Source organism: Vigna unguiculata, chromosome 7 (genome assembly GCF_004118075.2).
Source record: "Vigna unguiculata cultivar IT97K-499-35 chromosome 7, ASM411807v1, whole genome shotgun sequence".
In the NCBI taxonomy this organism is placed as follows: Eukaryota; Viridiplantae; Streptophyta; class Magnoliopsida; order Fabales; family Fabaceae; genus Vigna; species Vigna unguiculata.
In genome coordinates, this window is record NC_040285.1 from 11,896,223 (window position 1) to 11,922,184 (window position 25,962).

At 35.5% G+C, this 25,962-nt stretch overlaps 1 protein-coding gene across 3 annotated transcripts; it reads left to right on the forward strand.

Moving 5' to 3' along the window:
* On the forward strand, positions 1 to 24,586 carry LOC114191986 (golgin subfamily A member 3). 3 transcript variants are annotated; one of them, XM_028081480.1, is made up of 19 exons: positions 1 to 102; positions 195 to 440; positions 980 to 1,192; positions 1,393 to 1,488; positions 4,669 to 4,721; positions 4,872 to 4,968; positions 11,417 to 11,490; positions 15,245 to 15,353; positions 15,507 to 15,620; positions 16,091 to 16,167; positions 16,437 to 16,503; positions 18,305 to 18,370; positions 18,582 to 18,689; positions 22,934 to 23,064; positions 23,248 to 23,314; positions 23,397 to 23,461; positions 23,534 to 23,627; positions 23,770 to 23,840; positions 23,953 to 24,242. In XM_028081480.1, the coding sequence occupies exons 2-19, from the start codon at positions 294 to 296 to the stop codon at positions 23,978 to 23,980; spliced, it is 1,677 nt and encodes a 558-aa protein (XP_027937281.1). In that variant the 5' UTR covers positions 1 to 102; positions 195 to 293; the 3' UTR covers positions 23,981 to 24,242. The 3 variants fall into 3 exon arrangements, with proteins under 3 accessions (XP_027937281.1, XP_027937280.1, XP_027937282.1); XM_028081479.1 differs by having other exon boundaries at positions 2 to 102; positions 23,948 to 24,586; XM_028081481.1 differs by lacking the exons at positions 1 to 102; positions 195 to 440 and having other exon boundaries at positions 1,105 to 1,192; positions 1,406 to 1,488; positions 23,948 to 24,586.
* The last annotated feature ends 1,376 nt before the right edge of the window (positions 24,587 to 25,962 follow it).

The following is a 25,962-nucleotide window of genomic DNA, read 5'->3' on the forward strand; positions in this document are numbered from 1 at the left end:
CCGAAATTCATGCCACCAAAAGCTGACTTCTTCTTTCTTTCGTTACTTCTCTCTCTTCCCTCTTCTCTCCTCGTCATCGCAACATTTTTCACACGTGCCACGGTAACCATCACCCTCAACTTCCATTTTCTTTTTCTTCATAAAAAAACAGGAACAAACAGAAAACACTTTCTTTTCCCTTTTTCATTTCACAGGTACCTACACACCAATACACAGGGAAACATTACAAGTATATACATATTCAAATATATAAGAAAAGTAAAGAAGAAAAAGTTGGCGAAGTCTGAAGAAGAATGTCATGGGTAAGATCGGCGGTAAACAAGGCGGTGGAAGGTGGCCAAACCAATATCCGACGTGCCGTTCGCACCTACACCGACTCCGTCGTGCTCCATGCAAGCAACGCCGTCGCTGGCGGCGCCAAAATTATTCAGGACCGCATTGTAAGTACCCCTTTCCCTGAAACTTTCAATCTTCCTTTGCCCTTTTGGTTTTTTATTCTGGGTTAGAGAGAAAGTTTTCACCTTGCTATGGTACCTTACCGTGTAAGAAATCTCAGGGTTGGGCCTTAAAAGGGTCGTGTTCTACAGTTTTAATTTTAGTTGTTTTTGGGGTCTTTATCTCCTGAATAAATATTCCATGCACAACCATCTCAATGACAAATGGTATTAACTTGTACAATAATATTATCATAAAACGAAATTAAGGATGATTTTTGTTGATTGAAAGTTTTCGCTCATAGTGCTTGCCTGTTAAGCTCTTTCCCGGGACAAAATTTAGATAAATCCCCTGAAGTATTATTTGTTTGGTGTTTTTCTCTCGAAATTAGAGTACAATAAAAGTCTACCTTATTGGATTATGCAATTTATATAAATAAAACATCAATTATAATAGAAGAATAGTAAAAATCATAAGTAGTGTATTTAAGCTTTCTCCTTTTTCTTAAATGTGTGTCTAAAATATGAATGGTTTTAATGAAAAGGTGACTCGGAACATGCAAAGCTTCAGACACACAGTAAAACGGTTAGAAGAAGTTTCTATTTCATGTAGAGGGATAGAGAGAGTTCAGTTGCTACGAAGGTGGCTGGTTGCCCTAAAAGAAGTTGAGAGACTTACTGCTAACTTCATTGACACCGATGAAAAAGATACAGACAATCAACTTCTTCATGATGAATTCAAGGATTCACCTACAATGGTTTGTGAAACCCTTACTGTTTCAATTCTTTCTGTTTACTTTATATAATTTCTGCTTTTACTATTTTGGTTTCATTATGTTAAGCTAGGTCACTTCTTTGCATTTGCATCAACTTTTAACAAAAACACAGTTTTTGTTACTTTTGTCGTTATTTATTATTTACCTTTTGGTAATTCATGCTCGTATATAACTATGGACAGATTTACTATGTAGACCCTGATGCTATGGATGATCTGAAAAATTTCCGGGATGTCTTCCTTTCAAGTCTTGCTCTTGAGGGCATAACATTGTCAATGGTGAGTTTAAGAAATGCAATCTATAACTATTACAGTCAAGTTTTTGGATTAGTATTAGTCTATTAGATGATTACGGCATTTTTCAATTTTCTCTACGGATTTCCATGTTCCTGGGTTTGGTTTGAGAGTGTATACTTGTATGAATTTGCACTCAAATTAAGAACTTTATTTTATGTCATAAAAGAAATTGCAATAAACTGAGTATAGGATTTGTATGAATAAGAAACGTGGTTGTGTATTTCCATGATCAGAAAACACCAAGCAGCAGAACGACACTGAAGAGAGAGAAGCAGAATCATCACATCCACCCCTCCCCCAAAAAAGCCAAAACTTATATAATTAGTTGTTGTCACACACAAATTTCTTCAAATCAGAATTCATTATTCTTGTGCTCATGCTCCTTCTGATTCCTGCACCGTTAAGATCACTTTCCATGTGTTCCAACCCACTAACTGTAGCCTACTCAGCATGTTTTGCTTCCTTAATTGCCCCCGTCGCTTCTTCTTCAGTTACATTTCCTTCTCCATTAAAATCAACCTTGTCCTCAAGGTTAAAATTTGGGTTGTTTTCCTTGATCACGTAATCTTTCCACATGACTTGAGACTCGTCAAAGCCTTCCCATTGCAGGAGAACTTGTCACACGTTGTCCCTCTTTGAGAATGATGCGTGAATGCAGTAGTATTGATAATGATTGCATAACAGGACCAATCTCATTAGTTACCATGGAGAGGGGAACATAAAGTCGATTATCACCACCATGACAGAGCTTCAATTGTGAGCAATGGAAAACTCGGTGAATCTTGGGATAACATGTCATTAATAGCTTGTAAACTACTTGGCCAACATGTTGAATGATTGGAAACAACCCAAAGTATTTTAACCTTAACTTTTGATCTTTTGCAAAACTAAAGAATCTTTTGTATATGGTTGCAACTTGACTGAAACCATATCTCCAATCTCAAATTCCATTTCTTGCCTCTTATGATCAAAAACCTTTTCACACTATTGTGCCTTAATCAAATTGTTTTAATTGTGCCAGAATGACGTCACATTGTTGCAATAAATCGTGAATGTCAAGTGAAGAGTTGGATTTTGAATCATATTTAAGCACCACGGGGAGGATCTCTTCCATATGTGAGTCTAAATGGTACCATCCTGTTGCTCACGTGATAGGCCTTGTTATACTAAAATTCTGTCCATGGTAAGAACTTTGTCCAGTCCTTATTCTCGTAGGTAAAGCAACATAGATACATTTCTATGCAACGATTGATTGCATCAGATAGAAACTGTATGAACTAGAGGTTAGAGCTTGAGCAATTATGTCTCAATGTATATCTTGTTTGAGACTGCTAATAAGCAATCTAATAGTGCTTCTAGCACTACACCATTTACACAATTTGCTAGCGTTGTAAATGTCATGTAATATTGATGTACTAAGTCTGTTTGACCAAGCTTGAAAGAAGTGGAATAGGGGGACTCTTACGAAGATGGTCCAAAATCCATTTGTTAACATTTGGAACGATGGAATAACATCTAGATCCAAATGGACTCTTGCAATCATCAATCTTAATAGTGTAAAGCATGGTAGTAAGTATCGTACGATTCACGATACGAATCGTACGATACGAAACGATTCAACAACTCCACGATACGAATCGTTTGATGAATCGTTTTTGTTCCTGTATCGTGTTCGTATCGTACGATTCGGACTTCGAATCGCATGAATCGTTCCGAATCGATCCGAATTGTAGCATTCACAGAGACAGATGTTCCTCACAATGACACCTCTCACGACTGCGATTCTTGCTGCAACACCTCTTGCAGTGGCGCCGGCGGCCTTTCTCGCGGTGGTGCCTCTTGCGGCGGCCTCTCTCGCGGTGGCTTCTCTTGCCGTGGTGTCTCTCACTACCCCGCAAAGGATGAGAGAGAAGTCAACAGACCTCGACGGCAGCAACTCGCATGGCATCATTGTATCTAACGGTGGCATACCCTCAAAGATAGTCTTAGTGCATATGAAAGACAGAAAACCCTAGGATTTTTAGTGGGTTGGAATTGGGCCTGTTTTAACCTAAATTTTAGCCCATTTCTTTAAAATATCTTAAAATCCAATTAGTAAATGGTAACTTCAACTAAAGTTACAGCATCCCAGAAAAAAAAAAGTAACTAAAACTACTTCATCCTTAAAAAAGTTACTCTAGAAACTATCACTACATCTAAAAAATTAAAAAAAGATAACTTTCAAAATGTTTATGAATCGTACGATTCACGATACGAAACGATTCACGATACGATAAATCAGCTCTCCGATACACGATACGATTCACGATTCAACTACCATGGTGTAAAGTCAAGCTTAATAGTACAAATTTGGAATGGCTTTGACGCCTTGTGATGAGCAAGGCTTGAAGCAAGAGAGCATTCAATCATGGAAGAAATGCCTTTCTCCAATGTCTCAATTTGTGATGTATACTTATGTCGCATTTCCTTCATCTTCAAAACGTGCTTCACGTAAGTGGAAAGCTCCTTCATCTCATGTTCACGACCATACCAACAAGTACATCAATGAAGGCACCAAATGTTGTAAACAAAATTGCAATAAACTCTGAATATAGGATTTATATGAATAAGAAATGTCAATGTGTATTTAGATAATAAAAAAATTTGAAGCATAACAAAATTTATCACCATAAAAAAAAGAGAAACAAAATCATTGTACCCACCCCTCCCCATAAAAGACAAACCTTATATAATTAGTTGTTGTCACACACAAATTCCTTGAAACGTGAATTCATTTTTCTTGTCTTTCGTGCTCTTTCTGATTCCCACATAATTAGGACCGTTTGCTATGTGTACTAATTGATTAATCGTAGCCTCCTCAACATGTTTTGCTTCCTAAATACCCATGTTGCTTCTTCCTATATTGCATTCTACTTCCCAGATGAAAATAAAAATGTATATTACTTAATTTTAATTTTATGCTATTGAATGGGAGATTCCTAACATATCCTAGTCTTCAACTACAATTTGTTTTTATTGTGAAAAGTAAAATTCATTGTGTTGTGATATGTGATACATTTTTGTATAAATGATCTATTTTTAGTGATATTATATTACATGTTGAGCTTTATATTTGCTGATTTATGGAACTTAACCGCAGGTTACCTCTTTTGTGTGACTCAGATTATTAATGCACCGAATGAGGAAGAAGTTTCCCTAATGTCGGAGATATATGGGTAATTTTGACTTACTTTCTCTACAATTCCTTTTCTAAAAGTGATATATCTGAAATTAAATATTGGTTGAACATAGTTGTTTGTTGGCATAATATAGAAATAACTTGCTTAAAAAGCTACTTTTGTTTTGGAATGGTTATACTTGTACAGTCTTTGTATGAAAGGAGGAAAGGAAGAACATACTGCCTTGTTATCCAGCATACAAGATTTGGCTAAAGCATTTTCTAGATATGAAGATGAAGTTCTGGTAATGATTTTATAATTGGTTGTCTTAAAAATTTATTTTTTTATTGTGGATATAGACGATTGAAGATCCATATCAACTAAAAATCATATATAAGTGGGTGTAAATTTCACCTTGTAAGCCAGTTTTGTGAGATTTAATTGGGTTTAAAATCCACTTTCTAATATAGTATAAGAGCCTATTTGTTTGACTTATAAAACCATCTGTTATGGGGTCTCCATCGGACCATTCATAAATATGTAGTCCCACGTTCGAGACATTCAATCCTTGATTTGAGGATATGTGTAGGAGTTCTGTTAGGTTTCTTAGAGCTAGAAACCCAAGCTACTCGGGCAGAACTCACTCACACCAACACAGAAAGAAACAGAAATAGACTTTTATTATTCTCTCAAAGAATGCGTCCAGGGAAAGACAACAATTCCCCCCTCACAGGATCTGTTATGACTCCTGTTTACACTTACAAAAACAAAACGAATACCCCCTTTTACAACACTACCCCCCTTCTTATTTATACTTTTCCTAAAACAAACTTTCATTCCCAAACAACCTACTAACAGACTAACTAACTAACTAACTCAGTTCTTATTTCTTCTCACATACACCTTTAATATTCTATCATTACTCCCCTCTGGCTGAGCAACCTTGTCCTCAAGGTTGAAGTCAGGGAACTGCTGTTGGATAGTTGTGACGTCTTCCCAAGTAGCTGTTTCTACCCCTTTATCCTTCCACTGAATTAAGACTTGCGGTCTTGCATCTTCCTTCCCTGGTATAGGTCCCCATCTGTTATCCAATATCTTCTCTGGGAACCAATTAGAGGTCCTGCCTTGCAAACCTTCTGGCAGGTCTTTCTCAACTTGATGAGTGCCTACTGCTTTTTTTAATTGTGAAACATGAAATACTGGGTGGATCCTGGCAGTTTCTGGAAGTTGTAATCCAAAGGCTACTGGACCTACCTGTTTCAGCACTAGAAAAGGACCATAATATCTAGCAGATAGCTTTGGGTGCAGTCTGGTGGGCATTGAGACCTGTCTATGGGGGCGAATTTTCAGAAAAACCCAGTCCCCTACTTGGATGGAGGATTGTTTCCTGTGTTTATTCGCATATTTCGTCATATGCTCTTGGGCTCTTGCGAGGTGGAACTTGAGTTGGCTCAAAGCTTCATCTCTGGTCATGAGATCTTGTGCTACTGCTTCCACAATGGTTTCTCCTGGAATAAATCTGCTGATGGAAGGAGGTGGTCTGCCATAAACTATTTCAAAAGGGGATTTTTGGGCTGCCCCGTGAAAACTGGTGTTATACCAGTATTCTGCCCATGAGAGAAAGTGAGACCAAGATTTGGGTTGTTCTGAGCTAAAGCATCTCAAGTATGTTTCTAAGGTTCTATTTAAGACTTCAGTTTGGCCATCTGACTCAGGATGGTACGCAGTGCTCATGTTTAACTGTGTTCCCTGCATTCTGAATAACTCCTTCCAGAAGAGACTTAAAAATGTAGGGTCTCTGTCACTAACAATAGATGCAGGAATCCCATGTAGTCTCACTATTTCTTTGGCAAACACCTCTGCTATGCTCTTGGCTGAATAAGGATGTTTAATTGGTATGAAATGCCCATATTTACTTAGTCTATCCACCACCACCAAGACTGAATCATACCCATTGGATTTTGGTAGCCTGACAATGAAGTCCAAACTAATGTCCTCCCATACTGCATTGGGTATGGGTAAAGGTTGTAGCAACCCTTGTGGTGAAGATGCTAGGTACTTGTGTTGTTGACACACCAAACAAGCAGCCACAAAATCTGTTACCATCTTCTTCATTCCAATCCAGTATAGTGATTGGCTTATCCTCCTGTAAGTTCTGAACACCCCTGAGTGACCTCCTGTAGATGTGGTATGGTATTCAGCCAGCAGTCTTGGAATCCAAGCAGAGTTGGCTGATAGCACGAGCCTGCCTTTATGATGAAGTCTTCCATGTTCTAAAGTATACTGCCCCTGCTTCCCAGGATTCTCTTTCAGCCCTTTTATGATCTTCTGTAATTCTGCATCTTCTTCCACTTCTGCCAATATCTTCTGGAAGTCCTGCCAGAATGGTATGGACATTATAGTCAATTCTTTGTCATCCTCCTCATTCTCCCCCCTTCGAGAAAGGGCATCAGCTACTTTGTTGGATGCTCCAATTTTATAAACAATATTAAATTCATATCCCATCAATTTGGCCAACCAATTCTGCTGGTTTTGTGTGGTGATACGCTGCTCTAACAAATACCTTAGACTCCTCTGATCTGTATATACTGTAAATTTTTGCCCCAATAAATAAGGTCTCCAATGCTGTATGGCTAAAACTAAAGCCATCAACTCCTTTTCATAAATGGACTTAGTTAAGGAAGTGTCCGATAGGCCTTTGCTGAAGAAAGCAATAGGACGTTTGTCCTGTGTTAGCACAGCACCCAGCCCACTGCCTGATGCATCACACTCAATGGAAAAAGGTTGGCTGAAGTCTGGTAGTTTTAGAACAGGGGCTGTTGTTATAGCTTTCTTTAGAGCCTCCATAGCCTTAGTGCTTTCTTCATTCCAGCAGAAACATCCCTTCTTTAATAGACGTGTTAATGGTTTTGCTACTTTTCCATAGTCTCGGATGAATCTTCTATAATACCCAGTCAACCCAAGAAAACCCCTCAAGGCTTTAAGATTTTTTGGCAAAGGCCACTGATGAATTGCTGCCAGCTTGTCTTGATCCATCTCTACCCCTTTTTTAGATATTACGTGGCCCAAATATTTCACCTCTTGTCTCCCAAACTCACACTTCTTTTTATTTGCAAAGAACTGTTGCTGCTGCAGTGTATGCAACACCTGTTTTAAGTGACCCATGTGATCCTCCCATGATTGGCTGTAGATTAAGATGTCGTCAAAGAACACCAATACGAACTTCCTTAAGTATGGCTGCAAAACTGTGTTCATGGCACATTGGAAGGTTGCTGGCGCGTTGGTTAGCCCAAAGGGCATGACCAAGAACTCATAGTGGCCCTGATGTGTGCGGAAAGCTGTTTTCTGTATATCCCCTTCATACATCCTGATTTGGTGATAACCTGCCTTCAAATCAACTTTGGAGAAATAGGTAGCACCATGTAGTTCATCCAATAACTCTTCTATCACGGGTATTGGAAATTTATCAGCCACAGTGACCTTATTCAAGGCCCTATAGTCTATGCAAAACCTCCAACTCCCATCTTTTTTCTTTACTAGGATGACTGGACTGGAATATGGGCTATTGCTGGGCCTGATGATTCCAGATTTCAGCATTTCCTCCACCTGTTTTTCTATCTCAGATTTCAGCAGATGAGGGTACCTATATGGTCTCACATTGACAGGGTTTTCACCTACTTTGATAGGTATTTTATGATCAATCCCCCTCCTTGGTGGCAGCTCCAGTTTTTCTTGGAAAATGATCTTATGTTCCTGCAAAACCTCCTCCAATTCCTCCTGCTGCTTGGCTGACAATCCTTTCCCCCCTTCTTCCTCTTCGTGACTGGTTAATCCCAACTCCCACACTAAGGAGATTGCTTCAATTTCAGTTTCCTTCAACAGGGCTTGTGGTGTCACAATTCTTTTTGTCAGAGTGGGATCCCCTTGAATGTTCACCACTTTTCCAGCCACATTAAAACTCATGGTTAAGGTGTTCCAATTTACCTTAACTTCTCCTAAAGATGCTAGCCATTCCACTCCTAAAATCACATCAACTCCTCCTAATTCAAACAGGAAAAATGTCTCTTTAACAACATGATTCTCCAAATTAACTTCTACATCTTTGCAACACCCTTGTGTTTGCTTCTTGTGTCCATCCCCTAATCTGACACAGTAAGGAGGGGTATCTTCCACCATTAATCCCAATTCTGTCACCAATTGTGCTGAAACAAAATTATGACTCGCCCCACTATCAATTAAAATTAATACCTTTCGCCCATTGATATCTCCCTGCAATTTCATGGTATTATTTTGCGTTAAGCCTCCTGCTGAGAACAGAGATAGCTCCATTCTTTTGTTTTCCAACACTCCAATTCTCTCCTCTCCTCCATCCTCCTCTCTGCCCTCACTATTCTCCTCATCTTCTGCTAGAATTACCACTCTCAAGCTTTTTTCTGGGCAGCGGTGGCCTGGCCCAAAAGCTCCTCCACAATGAAAACATCTTCCTTCTTCCCTTCTCTTTAGGTACTCTGGGTAAGGCAAGTTTCTGACTGCCCTGTTTTTACTCCCTCCTGTTGTTGGATTTCCACTTGTCCTAGAGCCCATAGATGAGGTTCCCCCTCCTTCTTTCCTTGCTGTACTCATATTGCTGGGAGAAGACTGAGAGTTTCCAGCCCCTTTAAAAGTCTCAGTTCTTGATACCACACCCATTCCTCTCTGAAATCTGGTGTCTGCTGCTGATGTTGTCCGATAGGTGTTTGTTCTTCCTGCCCATGATTCATTAAGAGACTCCTCCACATCCCTAGAGATCTCCATTGCCCTCATTAAATCCCTTGGATCATGTGGCTTTACTTGGCTTCTGATCCGGCTTTGTAATCCTGCAAAAAAATACCCCAGTAGTTGTTCTTCTGATAAATCTGGAATTTGAGCCACCAATCTTTCAAATTCTTGTACGTATTCTTCTACTCCCTCATTCTGCCTTATGGATGCTAATTTCTCAAAGACTGTACTCCTATCCTTGCCTCCAAATCTTTTATTCAAAGCTTCGACAAAACTCTCCCAAGATGGGTTCTTGGATTTCTTTTTCCAGAAGCTAAACCAATGACTAGCGTTTCCTTCCATACTTATGAATGCTAATCGTAATTTCTCTTTTGGAGAAATATTTTGAATCTCAAAGAACTTTTCTGCTCTAGCAATCCAGCCCATAGGATCACTGCCTTCAAAAGTTGGTAACTCTACCCTTTTCATCCACTGCTTCTGGACCTCTTCTTCACTGTCAGAATCAGACTCCTCCTTTCTGATCATCTTTACAACTCCTTTCTTGTTGTTAACAGAATTCTCCCCATTTTCAGAACTCTTCTCAGACCCTTCTTCTGATTTCTTGCTATTCTTAATCATATTTCTGATTTCGTGAAGATTTTCTTGAATTTCCAAGATAATCTTCCCATTCTCGCTGGTCCACCTTTCCAACGCAGCAACTCTTCCCTCCATGATAACAGGCCCTTGGATCCGGCAGGTCGGACCAATTGTTAGGTTTCTTAGAGCTAGAAACCCAAGCTACTCGGGCAGAACTCACTCACACCAACACAGAAAGAAACAGAAATAGACTTTTATTATTCTCTCAAAGAATGCGTCCAGGGAAAGACAACAATTCCCCCCTCACAGGATCTGTTATGACTCCTGTTTACACTTACAAAAACAAAACGAATACCCCCTTTTACAACACTACCCCCCTTCTTATTTATACTTTTCCTAAAACAAACTTTCATTCCCAAACAACCTACTAACAGACTAACTAACTAACTAACTCAGTTCTTATTTCTTCTCACATACACCTTTAATATTCTATCAAGTTCTCCTATTGATTAGAGAAATAAGCAAATTATAGTATATAAATATATGAAAACCTCACATTAACTAGTTGGCTTGCGTGGTTAAATTAGACTTAAAAAGTCTATTGTATAAGATATACCTTCAAATTTAATATTGTGTTTATGGATGATCACATTATTATTGATACTTCATATCAAATGTGACTTGAAAAGCTTTTATTGGTTTTGTCTTGATCATTATGTCTATTAATTGGTGTAAGGCTCAAAATTATTGAGATGTATTGAAATTATGGAGTTTTAGGTATATGGAGGTAGAGTGAGAAAAGGAATGAAACACTAATTGATATTAGTGGAGATATATTGCAATTTATTGATGTGTTGCTCTGTTCATAAAGCCTAAAGACTACCCCTTATTTATGCTAATTAATTCCTAGCTAATTAGTGAAATTAACCACCATGATAAGATAAGGAAATATGGTAACTAATCTTAAGATATAATGAAGAAATAGGGAAAGCAACATGGGAGGATTGTCTAAAATATGGCATTTTCATATATTCTAGCAATATGCTTTGATTTATTCCTTGCCACTTCATATTTGTAATTCGTTGTCACATGCCAACTATTCTCAAACAGTAGATTCTTGGAATATTGCACTTTCTTTCCTTTGTTAGATTCATATCTTTATTTTCTAATAAACATATGATGAGACCTAAGGATGTCTCTTCCTCATATAAGAATAATGGCAGAGGTCTCATTAATTTTGTTTCCTGAAGTTTTCTTTTGACTTATCTTGATTTATTGCGTGAAATCTGTGCTTTAACCGCAACCTTTGACTTTCTTAAAGTATTGAACTTCGACACATTTTAGAAGAATTATATTGGATTTATATGCCTTTCTTTGGTAACATATACCTTTCACCATCTGCTTTACTATTTTAACAGGCCAAGCGAGAAGAGTTGCTTCAATATGTACAAAATGCAATTTCAGGGTTGAAAGTGAATGCTGATCTTATGAGGTTGTTGCTAAGCATATATATATATCTTTAGTGTTGCTTTTGTGAATTTGAGGCTTTGTTTCAAGTATAAGTGGATGTATGTATGATTAAAGGGATGATTTGTTTCATGTCTTTAGGTCAACCTATTTTTCTTATAATCCTAGTTCTAGTCTTGATAAACTATCAGTTAGGTCTCGTAACTGTTTCTTCTTAGGCTACCCTTAGTCTAAAAAAGGATATAAATGTTTCTCACACTCCCTTTGTAGTTGTTCGATTTTAGTTGTTGTTACCTCTTTTGAGTCTACTTCCTATTTTTTATTCAATTTCCTTCCTTTTTAAGACTTCCCAAGCCCCATTACAATCCTCTTGCCTTTGAACCCATAGACACATATGGTGTGCTACTAGAATCACCACCTCGGCCTCCTCTCCAAGTTTATCATTGTAGGCAACATTCACACTTTGCTATTGGGACAACTATTGACTCTACTTCGACACCACCTCCTCTGCCCCTTGTGGTTTTGCCTTTTGAGCATGATCTTCCTTTTTCTCTTTGTAAAGGTACACACTTTACTCAAAATCATTCCCCTCATTATATCACTTTGAGTTATCATTGATTGTCTCCCTCCCATACATTATTAGTCTCTCTTCCATTTCCTCTGCGTATATTCCTAAAGTTGTACGTGATACTTTGGCTTACTCTGGTTGGAGAAAGGTCATGTTTGTTAAACTGTGTGCTTTTTAGAACTGTGGTACTTGGGATCTTATTCCTTTGAGTCCAGGGAAGCCAGTTGTTGGTTGTCGATGGTTCTTTGTAGTCAAAGTTTGCCATGGTGGCACTATGATTGACTCAAACCTAATTTAGTAGAAAAAGGTTCTACTCAAATATTGGGGTTAGACAATGGTGAAACAATACTATGGATGCCAAGATGGCCTCTGTTAGATTATTCTAAACCATGGCTACTCTTCAACGGTTGTGCATCTACTCACTGGATGTTAGAAATGCCTTCCTACGTGGTGATTTGCAGGAGGAAATATTTGTGGAGCAAAAACTTGGGTTTGTTGCTCAAGGAAAGTGTCTCATTTACTAGATTTAGTGTAGTACTCTAACAATTTGATATGACTTGAAGAGAAGTTGACCTGTGTTTTATTCTCATTCAATTGTTGGGTATCTACCTAATAGTGCGTGTTGATGACATTGTTCTTCTTGGTAGTGATTACCGTGGCATCTCATAGATTAAGCAACACCTTTGTCATCATTTTCGGAAAAAAAGATCTTCGATAAACTTAGGTACTTCTTTGGGATTTAGGTAGCACAATCTAACAATGGAATTATTATTTCTCAGAGGAAGTGTGCATTGTATATTTTAGAGAGATAGGGCCATTGGATTGTAAAGACATAGGATATTAGTTTGGTTGAAAAATTATTGAGTCAGTTTTTTAATTCTCCACGTGCAAGATATTGAAATGCAGTCATTATATTCTAAAATACATCAAAGGGACCCCTAAAAAAGGTTTTCGATTTAGATGTAATAATCATACTAGATTGGGTAGAGTCACCTACTTACACAAGATCTACTTATAGATATTGTGTCTTTATTGGCAATAACTTGATCTCCTGGAAAAACAAGTAGCAAATGTGTTGGCCAAATCTAGTGCAGGAGAAGAGTATAGTGCGATGACTTTTGCATCTTGTAAGCTTGTTTAGCTTAAATAGTTTCTTAAAGAATTGAGATTTGGGAAAGTTACAAAAATGAAAGGAGAAACATTATGTAAAGTAGGAGAAGGTAACCAATTTATCAAATGAACAACCATAGAAAACACTTCACACCAAAACGAGGAGGAACAAAACATTCAAGAAGAAGAGTGCGAATAACATCAAGAAGGTGACAATTCTCTATCGACGGTACCATTGTTTTGTGGTGTGGAAGGACAAGAACACTGAGCTATAATCCCCTCATTTCAAAGAAAACTGTGAAATTCATTAGACATATTTTCACGTTAAGAATTTGATCTTAAGATTTTACGTGAGCAGAGAATTGAGTATGAAGAAATTAGATAAAACATTGAAAAACAGAGAAAACTTCGACTTTAGATCTAAGAAAATAAACCCAAGTAAATCTAATGTAGTCATCTATGAATGTAAAAAAAATACTTATAACCCACATGCGAAACATGTGAAATGCCCCAAACATTACTATGAATAATGTCAAAACAATGATGGGCACGAGATGCATTATGAGGAAAAGGTAAAATTTTATTTTTTCCAAGTTTGCATGGAGTACAATAAAAAGAAATTGAAGAAGCTTTATTGCCCAAAGAACCAGATTTGAACAAGGTACTCAGTACATGAAAATGTTGATGACTTAAATGATTATGCCACATTTTATTGACCTGTCTATCATCGATTCAGACTAGGGAAAGTAGAGGAAAATTAGGATAATTTAGGGAAGAAGATAAGTATAGCGGAAAGAGTCGTCCCACCTTAGGTCTCTTCAGGATGATCTTCCCAAACACTTGATCCTGCACAACACAACCAGAACGAGAAAATTGGACATAATCATGATTAACTAATTGGCTAACAAAAATAAGATTTGTGGAAAGACTGAGAGACACAAAAATACTAGGCAAAGAAGGAGAAATATCACCAATAGTACTAATAGGTAAAGAAGTGTCATTTGCTTGTGAATTTTCTGATAACCATAATAATTTTTCACATTGGATAGAGACATTGAAGAATTTGTCATATGGTTGGACACCCCAAAATCAAGGTACCAAGGTTGTGAGGAAAAGTAGGAATTACATGAGAGACCAAAAGCATAAAAAGAAGACATAATCATCTGTGTTTGTAGGAACTGTACGAACAGAAGTGGAAGCAAGTAATGTAGCAGAACTTGAAGCACCAATAGAGGTATGAGAAGCGATTAGTTGCTTCTTTTCAGGATGAATTGGACAAGCTGTGATATTATGCCCTCGTTGCTTGCAGTAGTTACAAAAATGTTGTGTGCAAGCCTTTGTAATATGACCAAATCCTTTGCAACTATAGCATTGGACAAAACATGTATCTCTGGTTTTATTCTTCCCTTGTGCTTATGTTCCATGGCTACGTGAGTTGCTATGCGTTGTTCCTCGCGAAGAACTTTACTCAAGCAAGCATCCAAAGTTGGCACTGGGTTGCGATTCATCAAATTAGAGCGAGTGGCTTCAAAGTTAGATTGCAACTTCATCAAAAAAGGATCTCTCTTGCTGATCTCGTGCACAGTTTGGAAAATAGAGAGGACTACACCAGAAATACCATCATAAATAATATTGGAATATTCAGCTCAAAGATTCTGAAAACTAGAAAAATATTCCTCAATTGATAGACTCCCTCGTTTGAAATTAGCCATTTCATACTCCAATTGAAACCTTCGAGCTGTGTAGTCTTGAGGATAAATCTTTTTCAAATAATCCCACATGTCCTTTGTAGTCTTATAAGGCCGGAAATTAATAATAAAATACTTATTTGTTTGCCTTTATGTGCTTTAAGTTAACCAATGCTTCTTGAATATATTTCGGTATCTAATATCTAATCAAGCATTTAAAGGAATTCAAAATCTAGAATAAATTATTGGATTCTGAAACTTTCAATCAACAATGATGCATATTTTTAAGAGATTTTACTCAGCTCCATTGATGCTGCGTAATCTTCCTCATCTATAATGTTTGACACCAGTTTTATGGCTCGAGTATTATTAGTCTTTTCTCCTATTGTATGTGATAAATTATCTTTTCTCAGAATAGAAGTTGAAGCGTGTAAGTTGAAGGAAAACATTGAGAATATGAAGGCAAGGAACCAAGATGGAAATGTAAATTCACCTAAAGAGACAACTGCCGAAGAAATAGAGGTGAGCTTCCATTTTTTGAAAAATGCATGAGCTTCATATATATGGTTTATGAGGATATTTTAGGCAACTTTTAAAAGACTCTAGATTGTGCATTTATTTGTATATTTGTATATTTATACATTAGTGACAATTAAGCATTATGTTTAATTTCAGTTGGTTGATGAAGATATGGTACAAGTTATTCAAATGTGTTCTAAGTTGGAGGAACTCTTACTGAAAAAGAAATACTTTAGCTCTGGTGATTCTCCACAACTTCATGCTGAAAAGGTCTTGCACAGTGATTTTCTGTAGTTTTTGTTTCTCCAATCTTCATTAAAAATATGTATAAAACATATAAATTTTATATTGTATTATGCAATAATTTTCATTCTATTCATGATACAAGGGCCTGTGAAATCCAATTGTGGTTAGTTGTGATAATATTGAAATTTGACCGTAGGCAACCTTCACCTACAATGTTAGGGATCTCAATCTTGTAATCACGGTTCAATGTAACCACTTGGCATTAATCTAACACCTAAGCCTGCGAGGTACCTTGTCAAAGACTGAACAAACTCACATGAGTCACACCCTACTCCTTTTCCAGAATGATGTGATTTTTTCTCAGTTCTAATTGGGTGCATTGGCATTGTACCTCACTTTCCTCCACTTGTAATGGAGTTTTAGTGATGCTTAGTTTCCTGCATTCGGTGTGACACTTTTTTTCTGTTGATGATGTATGATTGAATCACTTGCAGGTTGACAAATTGAAAGTTTTATCAGAGTCTCTTGCAAATTCTGCCACAAAAGCTGAGACTCGCATCACAGAAAACAGGTCCCAGAAACAGTTATTATAAAAGTTTCTTTCTTGTCATGTTTTGTACTTGCCCATACACTTGCATCTTTGTCGAGTATCATAACGGTACTGGCATGCTTTCATCTCTTTTTCATAGATATGCCTTTTCTAACTGTATAACACGTTGATACTCATGCATGCTTTCAGCTGTTTGGGTAGTTGATAGTTAATACCAAACAGATAAAAAATGTTAGCCTTAACGGATTTCTTTTCTCTTATATTATGTTTCATACTTTGTTCTCAACCAGAACTCAAAAAGAAGAAGCACTTCATTTTCGGGCAGCTAAATCTGACGAGGTTAGCCTAGTTGAGAAGGTACATTCTCGTCAATAGCAAGCGATAGTTTTGTTACTTCATAAGCTTTTTCATAATAGGTGTATCAAACATGATATTTTATGAAAGAGTTATTGGGCTTTTTGAGGTTTAGAGTTATGTTTACTGTTTTATGCTATTATGACTTGTACATATGTTTTTTGTAAAAGGTTTTTTGTAAAAGGGTTGAAGTACCCTCAGTACTTCTTTATTTATTCAATCTTTATTGCCGATTAAAAAAAAGAACTTTTAGATGAGGAAAATAAACTAGAAAATGAAATTAACTCTCCATAAACTAACATTAGTTTATGCATTCCTTAAAATCAACCCTTAATGAGAGAACTTCAACAATTGGCTTATGGATAAACTATTTTAGCTTAGGTGAAGTTTACTTAAACAAATCTTTTGACACTATGTTAGAAAAGGTTGAATCTCTATTTGATCCTCTGAAATATTCCTGTTAATAAAATCAATTTTTTGCTTGAACCATTACCCCCTCTTATTTTGCACACTAAGGATACAACTTTAATTGACCAAATTATTGAATTTAGTAAAGAAGAACATGTGGAAATAGGTCTTGATATTAATAATGGAAACCTTGTCCCATACTTAAGAGGAGTCCAAATAAGGAAAGAAGAAATACCACACATGAAAGGAGCTTCATGTTTATGCTTGAAAGTATACTGCAAAGACCATAATCCAATCCATCATCTCCATATCATGCCAACCAGAAACCCTTGAAGGTGGCCTAGCAAAAATATCACAAGATCATCTAGGTAACATTATCATTCCTATTTTTGTTACTGATCTTTCCATAGCCCTTAGGAGAGAAACCAGAGCCTACAAAAAAGTCACCTAAACCTCGCCAAATCATCCCATTTCAAAATAGGTTTCATACCAAAACCTTTCTAAACGTCACCAAGCCTGGTTTGTGCATAAAACACGAAGAAGCATTAGATGATCCCAATTGTAAGTTAGTAGCCTTAGAATGGTTGAATGCACGTAAGAAGAATGACACTTGGTAGAATGTAAACATACCCAATGATAAAAAGTTGGATCTAATTTGCTCATGCTAGAAATCTAAGTGTGGGTATAAGTTTCACATTTAGAAAACTGAAAAAGTTAAGCAATATAAGAGGATAACTCATAAACCCATTACGTTAAGGTTTTGGATTAGAAGTGGTGTAACTTGTCATGTGGGTTGGGTTCAAATCACATTTACGTAATCTCTCCCTAATGAATTCTCTCAAAAATAGACCTATTAGTGGTATTAGAGCACCTCTGGAGGTCACACTACATTTAAGGGAAAATATACCCATATGGAAGGGACTCACCCTTGAGGAAAAATTGTACCATATAAGAAAGAAGACTCCCAAACCCATTGCCTTAAAGTTTTGGATTAAAAGTGGTAACAATTCTTTATGTGGGTTGGACTTAGATCACATTTATGTAATCTCTCCCTAATAAATACTCTCAAAAATAGACCCATTGGTTTGATTCAAATGTTATATTAAATTAAAATCAAATAAATTCATATCACATTAGATTTTTATGATTGGTTTGAGTGACTATTTAACGAAAAACCGCACTAAACCGCACTAAACCGATTCCTTAATATCTCTATTAATAAATTACATAGTTGTTGTTTGCATTAGACTTGCCCACGACAAATTTATTATTTTTGAAATAAATATAATTCAGAATGTTCAAAGTACAAATTAAGAAAGTCATATTCAAATGTATTAATTATTCTCTCATGAGTCATACTTATTTTTGAAATAGATATACAATGGCCATTTTTCAGGAATTATCCTTGGAGATTGAAGAACTTGAGAGGCAGAGAGACGAGCTTGAAGAAAAACTGAGAAAGGTCTATTTTTTCTGTACTCCTTTTGAGTACTTTACTTATGGGGCTCAAGAACATTTAATTGCACTCAAGATTACTTCGTTTTTATTTTATTTTTATGCATACATGATTGTTATAAATACGCAATCGATTTCCTCAGTCTTTGGTATGATCTTCATGGATTTGTAGGTGTCATCCTTTGCTTGCCTTACATAAGCTTGAAATATTAGTGCAGGTCAACAACTTGTTGACATGTGCACGTATCCGCTTCCATAATGCAAGAGAAGAAAGAGAGCAATTTGATGAAGCAAGCAATGAAATTCTTGCACTTCTAAAAACAAAGGTACAAGTTTATTTCATGCCTAGGCTCACATCTTCATAAAATAAACTAAAGTATTATTAAGATTGAATTGTGTATTTAATCCATTTGTTTATGATCAATTTAATAGCAATTAAGAACCACCAATAAAAGCAATATGTTTCTATAATTGTGTTTAATTAATTTTGCCATGGTTTTGAACCACCGCTACATGAAAGTCCATCCTCTACTTTGTCTAGTGTCACCTCTTCCCTTTGGTATGGTGAGGCACTTTCTAAACCCACAAGTTGTTAAGTATAGAGACGATATAGACCACCTTGTTACTTATTTAGAAAAAAAAAACATTTTATTTTGTTGGGAAAAGTACATCATCAATTAAGAACATTATCCTTTTATAATTACCCTATTAATAGAAAAATAAGATAAAAAAAAGGAACACAAGAATATAATGTGGAAACTCCAAATACGGAGAAAAAATCACGATCACAGCTACACTATTTAGAGCAAGAATTTAACTATTAATTATACCTCACAACACCCTCCTACAAGATTACAAGAAATGTCAAACACCAGCTCAAAGTGTCGTTGATTTAGGGCAAGGAACATCATGGACCTAGAGCCCATTATATAGTCACTAACATTCACTCCCTAGCTTATCCTAGGCGATGTGAGACTTCTCAAAAGATGTATTATTTTCATCACCCAACATTCTCCACCTTAAACACACCTTCATTGCCTATACTAGCAATCATACTCCACCATAAAGAGTATACTCATTTGGAATTAAACCATCCCAAGAATTTTTACTTGGAATTAAACCATCCAAAAATTTTTAGTTGGAATTGAACCATCCCAAGAATTTCCATTTGGAATTAAACCATCCCAAGAATTTCCATGCACCCTGCATCAATGCTAACCAATGCTTGTGTACAATCACCACACAACATCAATATTAGCCAATGTCCGTGCATAAACACCATACACTCTGCATCAATGTTAACCAATGCCCATGCATAATCCTTACACACCTTGTATCAATATTAGCCTATGCATGTGTATAAAATTACCGCTAGAAAAGCTCATCCTAGCACTCACAGTCTGCCCAAGCAAGAGTTACCATGTGTCACATATTTTAACTAAATTTATTGAATTAAACCAAAACAATTAAGTTTTATTTTAACAATTCTTTGTCTTGGAGATCTTACGTTGACTGAGGATATAACCAAATCATAAGATATAAGGTCAAAAGTTCACATTACAACCCAATTTTTATGAAGTTGAGTTAGGCATAAATCCACTAAGATGGTATTAGAGTCATGAGGGTTGTTGTGCTACTTGTTATTGGGCTCTTATTAGACTATCCACAAATATCTAATTTCACACTCGAAATATTCATTCTCCGGCTTATCTTTTGAGCCTTGCGACTTGGTTTTTGTTAGATATAGTTTGATATTATTAAGATATTGTTAGATATTGATAACCACAATATCAAACAATATCTTCTATTTAATCTTTTTATTTTCAGTTACTCTTTTTACTTGTACCTCTCTCTATTATAAATAGATTACCCTATGTGTGGTTTATACACAAGGGAGATTAATCTCAATCCCTATCTTCTTTATTCTCAACAGTTTTCATTCTCTTAATAAACTAGATCAATAGTTTCTTCTTTGCAAAAATTTCTGGAGAAATAAAATTTCACGTCAACATGGCTTTTTCTTCCATGTAGAATTGGATCTTTTGTCAATTTTATTGTTGAGTTATTGCTAAAACAATTTGTAGTATCTTTTATGTGCTTGAACTATATTGAGTTATTGTTAAAAAACATTGTAGTATCCTTTATTTCATTGTACTGTAGTTTTCAAGAATTTTTCTCAACCATATCTTTTAGTTTCAACAAGTTTTAGTTGCAACAAACTTAGTTTCACTAAAAGAGAAAATACCAGTGGGTTGCTTTTAAAAAGATTATGAAATGACATTTGTTTCAAATGAGAATATTTGTTTAATATCTTTTATTTACAATAATTTTTATGAAAATTTTCAATTTTTAAATATTGTTTAGATGAATAGAAAAATACATCTAATATACATATATGTATATATATGTATATACATATATGTATATATATGTATATATATATGTATATACACACACACACACACACACACACACACATATATATATATATATATATATATATATATATATATATATGTTGGGAATAGTCCAAGTGTGAGTCAAAGTCCCACATTGGATAAAATAGACAAAATTAAACACTATATAAGAATAAAAACCCATAACACCATTACCTTAAGGTTTTGGGGTTAAAGTGGTGCCAAATGTCTTATATGTGTAAGACTAATATCATATAACCATATGGAACTACAATCTCTCAATGATCATAACCATAACCCATATATGTGAAAATATATATAAACCCATCAATATATATATATATATATATATATATATATATATATATATGTATATATCAATATATATATATATATAAAATAAAGGAAAGCTTCATCCACTTAATATATCTCTTATATTTTCAAAAACTCAAAAAACCAACAAGTGGTGCATTTAGAGTCATCGTTCCTACTATACTTGTAAAATGGAAGGAGTGTAACACCCTAGCTGGGTGTCAGAGGGTTTGGACATTTTAAAAAGAGAGAAAGATTTTATGTGTAAATACACTTGGTCGTCCAATCCCTTCTTCCATTGTGTATCTTCACAAGAAAAACTTTCTCTATTTTTTCTCTAGTTTTACAACCTTTACCATTTTTTATTTTATAACACATATCTCTTGAAAAATTTTGATATCTAAGAGGAAAAAGTAGATGAAAAATCACATTCTATGATGGTTGTAGCTCAATTTTGTTTCCCCTATGATAGCTCATTTTGAACTCACTTACGGTGGCTCAGATTTTGTTTTCTTTTTTAATAATCATACTCTTTATAGAATTGTCGGTGCTCCAAATATGTTATCGATGACCAAAGTAGAGTTATTCTATAAATAATGTTTTCATTTTGTCACAAATCCTATGGATTGTCATTGGATGTCTAGTAAGCATATTTTGAGATACTTAAAGGAGTCTATTCATCATGTTTAGGTTTTCAAGTTGCTCCTTCTTCACAACCATTTTCCCGAAAAACTCTTTGTGATCTTGATTAGGCCTATGATCCTAATGATCACTGCTTCAGCTCAGGTAAATGATTTCGGTGCAAGCCTAGTCTCTTGGTGGTTCTAGAAACAACTCATTGTTTCTAAAGCATCCATGAAAGGTCCATATCGTTGTCTTAATCACACTACTATTGAATTACCTGGATTCAAACACTTAACTAAATTAATAGTTTCTTGTCTCATTCCAGCCACTACTAAAAAAATTCATATTTCCTGCCAATTTTGTTTTTAAAATTTTTTCGTAGGAAATACTTACAAATTTTGTTGTGAAAATAAATTTGCAAGAAATTGCTACCAATTTTCTTGCAAAATATTTTGTATAAAACACTTTTCACAACAAATTTTGTAGGAAATACTTGCAAATTTTATAATTTTGTAGGAAATGATTACCTATGAAGAAATTACTGCCAATTAAAAATCTTAGAAAAAATAGCAGAAAAAAGTCTTTTCTTGCAAACTCTTTTAACAAATTTGCAAGAAAAATCCCATGTAATATGAGAATTTCTAGTAGTGAGCATTGTACTTTGATAATCAAAGTGTTTCGGTAGTTACTCATAATCTAGTTCTTCAAAGCTAAACATATGAAAATTGATATATTCTTTGTAAGAGAGTAAGTTTTAGCTAAGAAGCTTCAAGTTTATTATATTTCTATTGTAGATCAATGAATTAATGCTCTTGCTAAACCCCTTTCTTCTTCTACTCGGCTTATTTTTCTGCAAACTCAATGTTGTTGAATCTGTCGCTAATTTTCAGCCCATTGAGTTTAAGGGGCACATTAGTGTACAGGAGATTTATTAAGTTATGAGGACAACACTCTCTTATTTATGTCAATAGGCTTCTATGTGAGAAACAACTTGTACTTGTTGTAGAGTAAGAAGTTTCTCACAATTGAAAACAGTTTCTTTTATGTCTCATTTTCTGTTACATCTCGAATTGTGTTATTAAAAAACAAGAGACCAAATTGAATATAAAAAAAAAATGAATGATTAAGAAAAAAGACAAGAAAAGAGCCTAAAATTAATAGTATGATGTTATGCATTTTGTTATTTGTATTATTGTCATGAAGTTTTCCGATATTAGGAAGAGGAGATGCTGCGAGCCATTACTTCATATACAGTGGAAGCTAATGTTGTTGATACATGGATCAAGTTTCTAGAGAGCACATGGGTCTTCCAAACTTCAGTCACAAAGAGAAAGGATGAGCAGGTCAAGTATGTCCTGTAGTTTAATCCCATAGGCCATATCAGATAAATGTTGACATATTACAAATTTCAAGTTATTATGCAAATCGCTTTAGGCATGGTAGTTTCTCTAATGTGTTTTGAAGTGCATTTTTCATTTACTGATATTCGTATTGTCTTTTTTTTTTTCTTTTTTTTTATTGCATATCAAAGTGCTGAACTGGAGAGATATGGTTATCATTTTGCGAATTTGGTGGTTCATCTTCTGCGTTATTACAAGGTAACAAATCATCCTAGATTGATCAATATCTTCATCATATTGCATTTTCCTAATCTTCTGACACTGGCTTGCTATATGTCAGGGAAAATTGGGTTCGTATGTTACTCAAATAAGAATACTTGTGGATAGTTTAAGATTCAAACCAGGGTATGGGGTCCTGCCTCTCTGAATTGTCTATTGTTTAAAAACCATGCATCCAACTATTGATTTTTATATCAGGTTAGCAATGTCATCAATGACAACCAATGAAGGTTTGAAATTAGCAAATCCAAGGAAAAGGCTTGAAGAAGAATACTTGGATATTGAAACCAAGGTATTTTTCTTTCAGTGATGATTTATATCATGATGTGAAGTGAAAATCAATCAGGCCTCACTTAGAAGATAAATTCAGTCAAAGTGTTGTGCCAGATTTTGTAGCCTTATACAAATTGCTTATTTCTTATTCTACTTGTTAGTTTTTGGCCATTCTGAATGTAGTGGACACCATGAACAAGCAGTTTCACATTCAAAAGGAAGGCATTTTCAGGTATTTTGTGTCTTTCTCTCTTTCTTCCCTGGCCTCTTTTTTTTTTTTTTTATATTAATATACACATACAAGTGTTTCTTCCCTTTACATTTACAATTTTGATATAGAAAAGACAGCGACAAGGTGACACAACTGTTTGATGATATTGAGAAAATAAAAGAGGAATTTGAATCTATTGAGAGGCCAAAACTGGAACTTGAGATTCCAACTGAAAGGTCAGAAACACCATCAAGTCAAATAATCTCCAGAACCCCTTCTCCTCCCTCGGCTAAAAAACCAAAGCAAAATGGAACGAGACACTCTTTCTCACTGCCTGGAAGATCACAGATAGAAATAGAACTTGACAAATTAAGTGAAGATGACTCATCAGAAGAGATAAGTGAATGGGAGTTTGATGATCTTGACAAAGATCGTCACTCCAGGAGTTGAATGTAAAAATATCAACCACTGATGTTGTAAAGAGAATGTAAATGAAAAGGCAACATTGTGCTGTGTCTTGGCAACATTGTGCTGTGATTTTGGCTTACTCCGCTACTCAGATAACTCAGTAGTTCACTCAACAGATGTAAATGAAACAGCTTTGGTACACCAATAGTTGTATTTGTATCATATTCATCGTTGATGAAATGTAGATAGATATATTCAACCATGTAACTTTCTTAGATAACCCTTGTTTGTGTAACATTTTTGTCAGTGAGAAAATTCGTTTTTATAACATAACTCACAAGAGTGACAAGCTGTTTTGTACCTAGTCCTGGATGGTTTTGAGGATTTTGGGTCTTGTACAATACAAATACGGCTACAATTACCTTCATTTATTTGGTCCACCGGATCTTTCAAGTGAAATGTCTAATTGTAATAAAACCTGACAGAAAGAACTATTTTTTGGTGGATATAGCTCGTTAAATAGGATTCAAATTTAACACTCTTAGATATTCACATCAATCGAAGATAAATCGAGTTTATAATATATAAATAGAGTATAATTATCACTTTACAAGTTAGTTTAAATTGATTTGATGGGTTTCGTTGATTCTATTTCTTTTATTGATATGATTCTGTTTTCAGTTAAATGATTGTTGATTCAAAGTGCAGGGGACATTTGTTGTGGTAGAATGGTACTAAAATTTCTTTCCTTTCCTTTTTCTCCTTCCGGCGGACACCAGTGGTAGTAGTACTATTGTTCACTTACCCTGCAAACGAATAACTTGCATGCATTTCTGGGTCATCATGAAAGCCAATTATGAAAAGTAAAATAACCTTTTCATGGATTAAAAGTAAAAGGAAAAAGATAAGGTTGAGACCATTTGGGCTCACCTGAAAGGGTGGAAGAAAGGAGGAAGGAGCCTTTATCTCTGCAATGACACTCTCCACTCAATCCGGCTACTGCCATTCTTGCTATGTGGCCCATTATTTCTCTCACAATTACCCAATGAGCTTTAAAATAAAAGGGTGGTTCTGGAAAAGTGATCATGTGAACGTAGTTTCATAAGAAGCACGTGATGTGGCACTGACATTTTTCTAGTCCTTTAGTGATGACTAAAGAAAAGAGTCTGAAACCAGCAGGCTTTTCTTTTTCCTTCCCTTAAATTTGCTATAAACTGCACTTGCTATTTACCTTCCTGGTATATATAAACTGTGTTATGCTTTAACTCTCTTTATTAATTGATAAATTCTTACATGGGGGTGGAAGAAACTTTCCATTACTACATCCCTAACAAACTAACAATCATATGATGTCATGAGTTTTTAACTTTTTATTGTTTTTGTGGGCCTTGTTTTGTAGAACAACTCATCATATCAGACTAGTAAAAAAAAGGTGTTGAAAACAGAATGAAAGCAACATTCTTTCTTTGTGAGAGTTTTACTTAAACTCAACTTGGGTTGGGGAATCTGTTTGAGACAGACAAAGGGAGACAGAAACAACTGCCCTCGAGCATTGGTAGTGGCTTTTTCCCCTCTCAATCTCGAAACCAACGCTAGTCCTTTTGGCTTTGGAGAGAGGGTTATGATTATGAACTTATGCTTCACCATTTCTTAGTCCAATGCTATAGGTTATAGGATCCTACTTGTCACTTCCCAATGTTTTCATATTTGTATTTCTTTGAGGTCAAACCTCAAA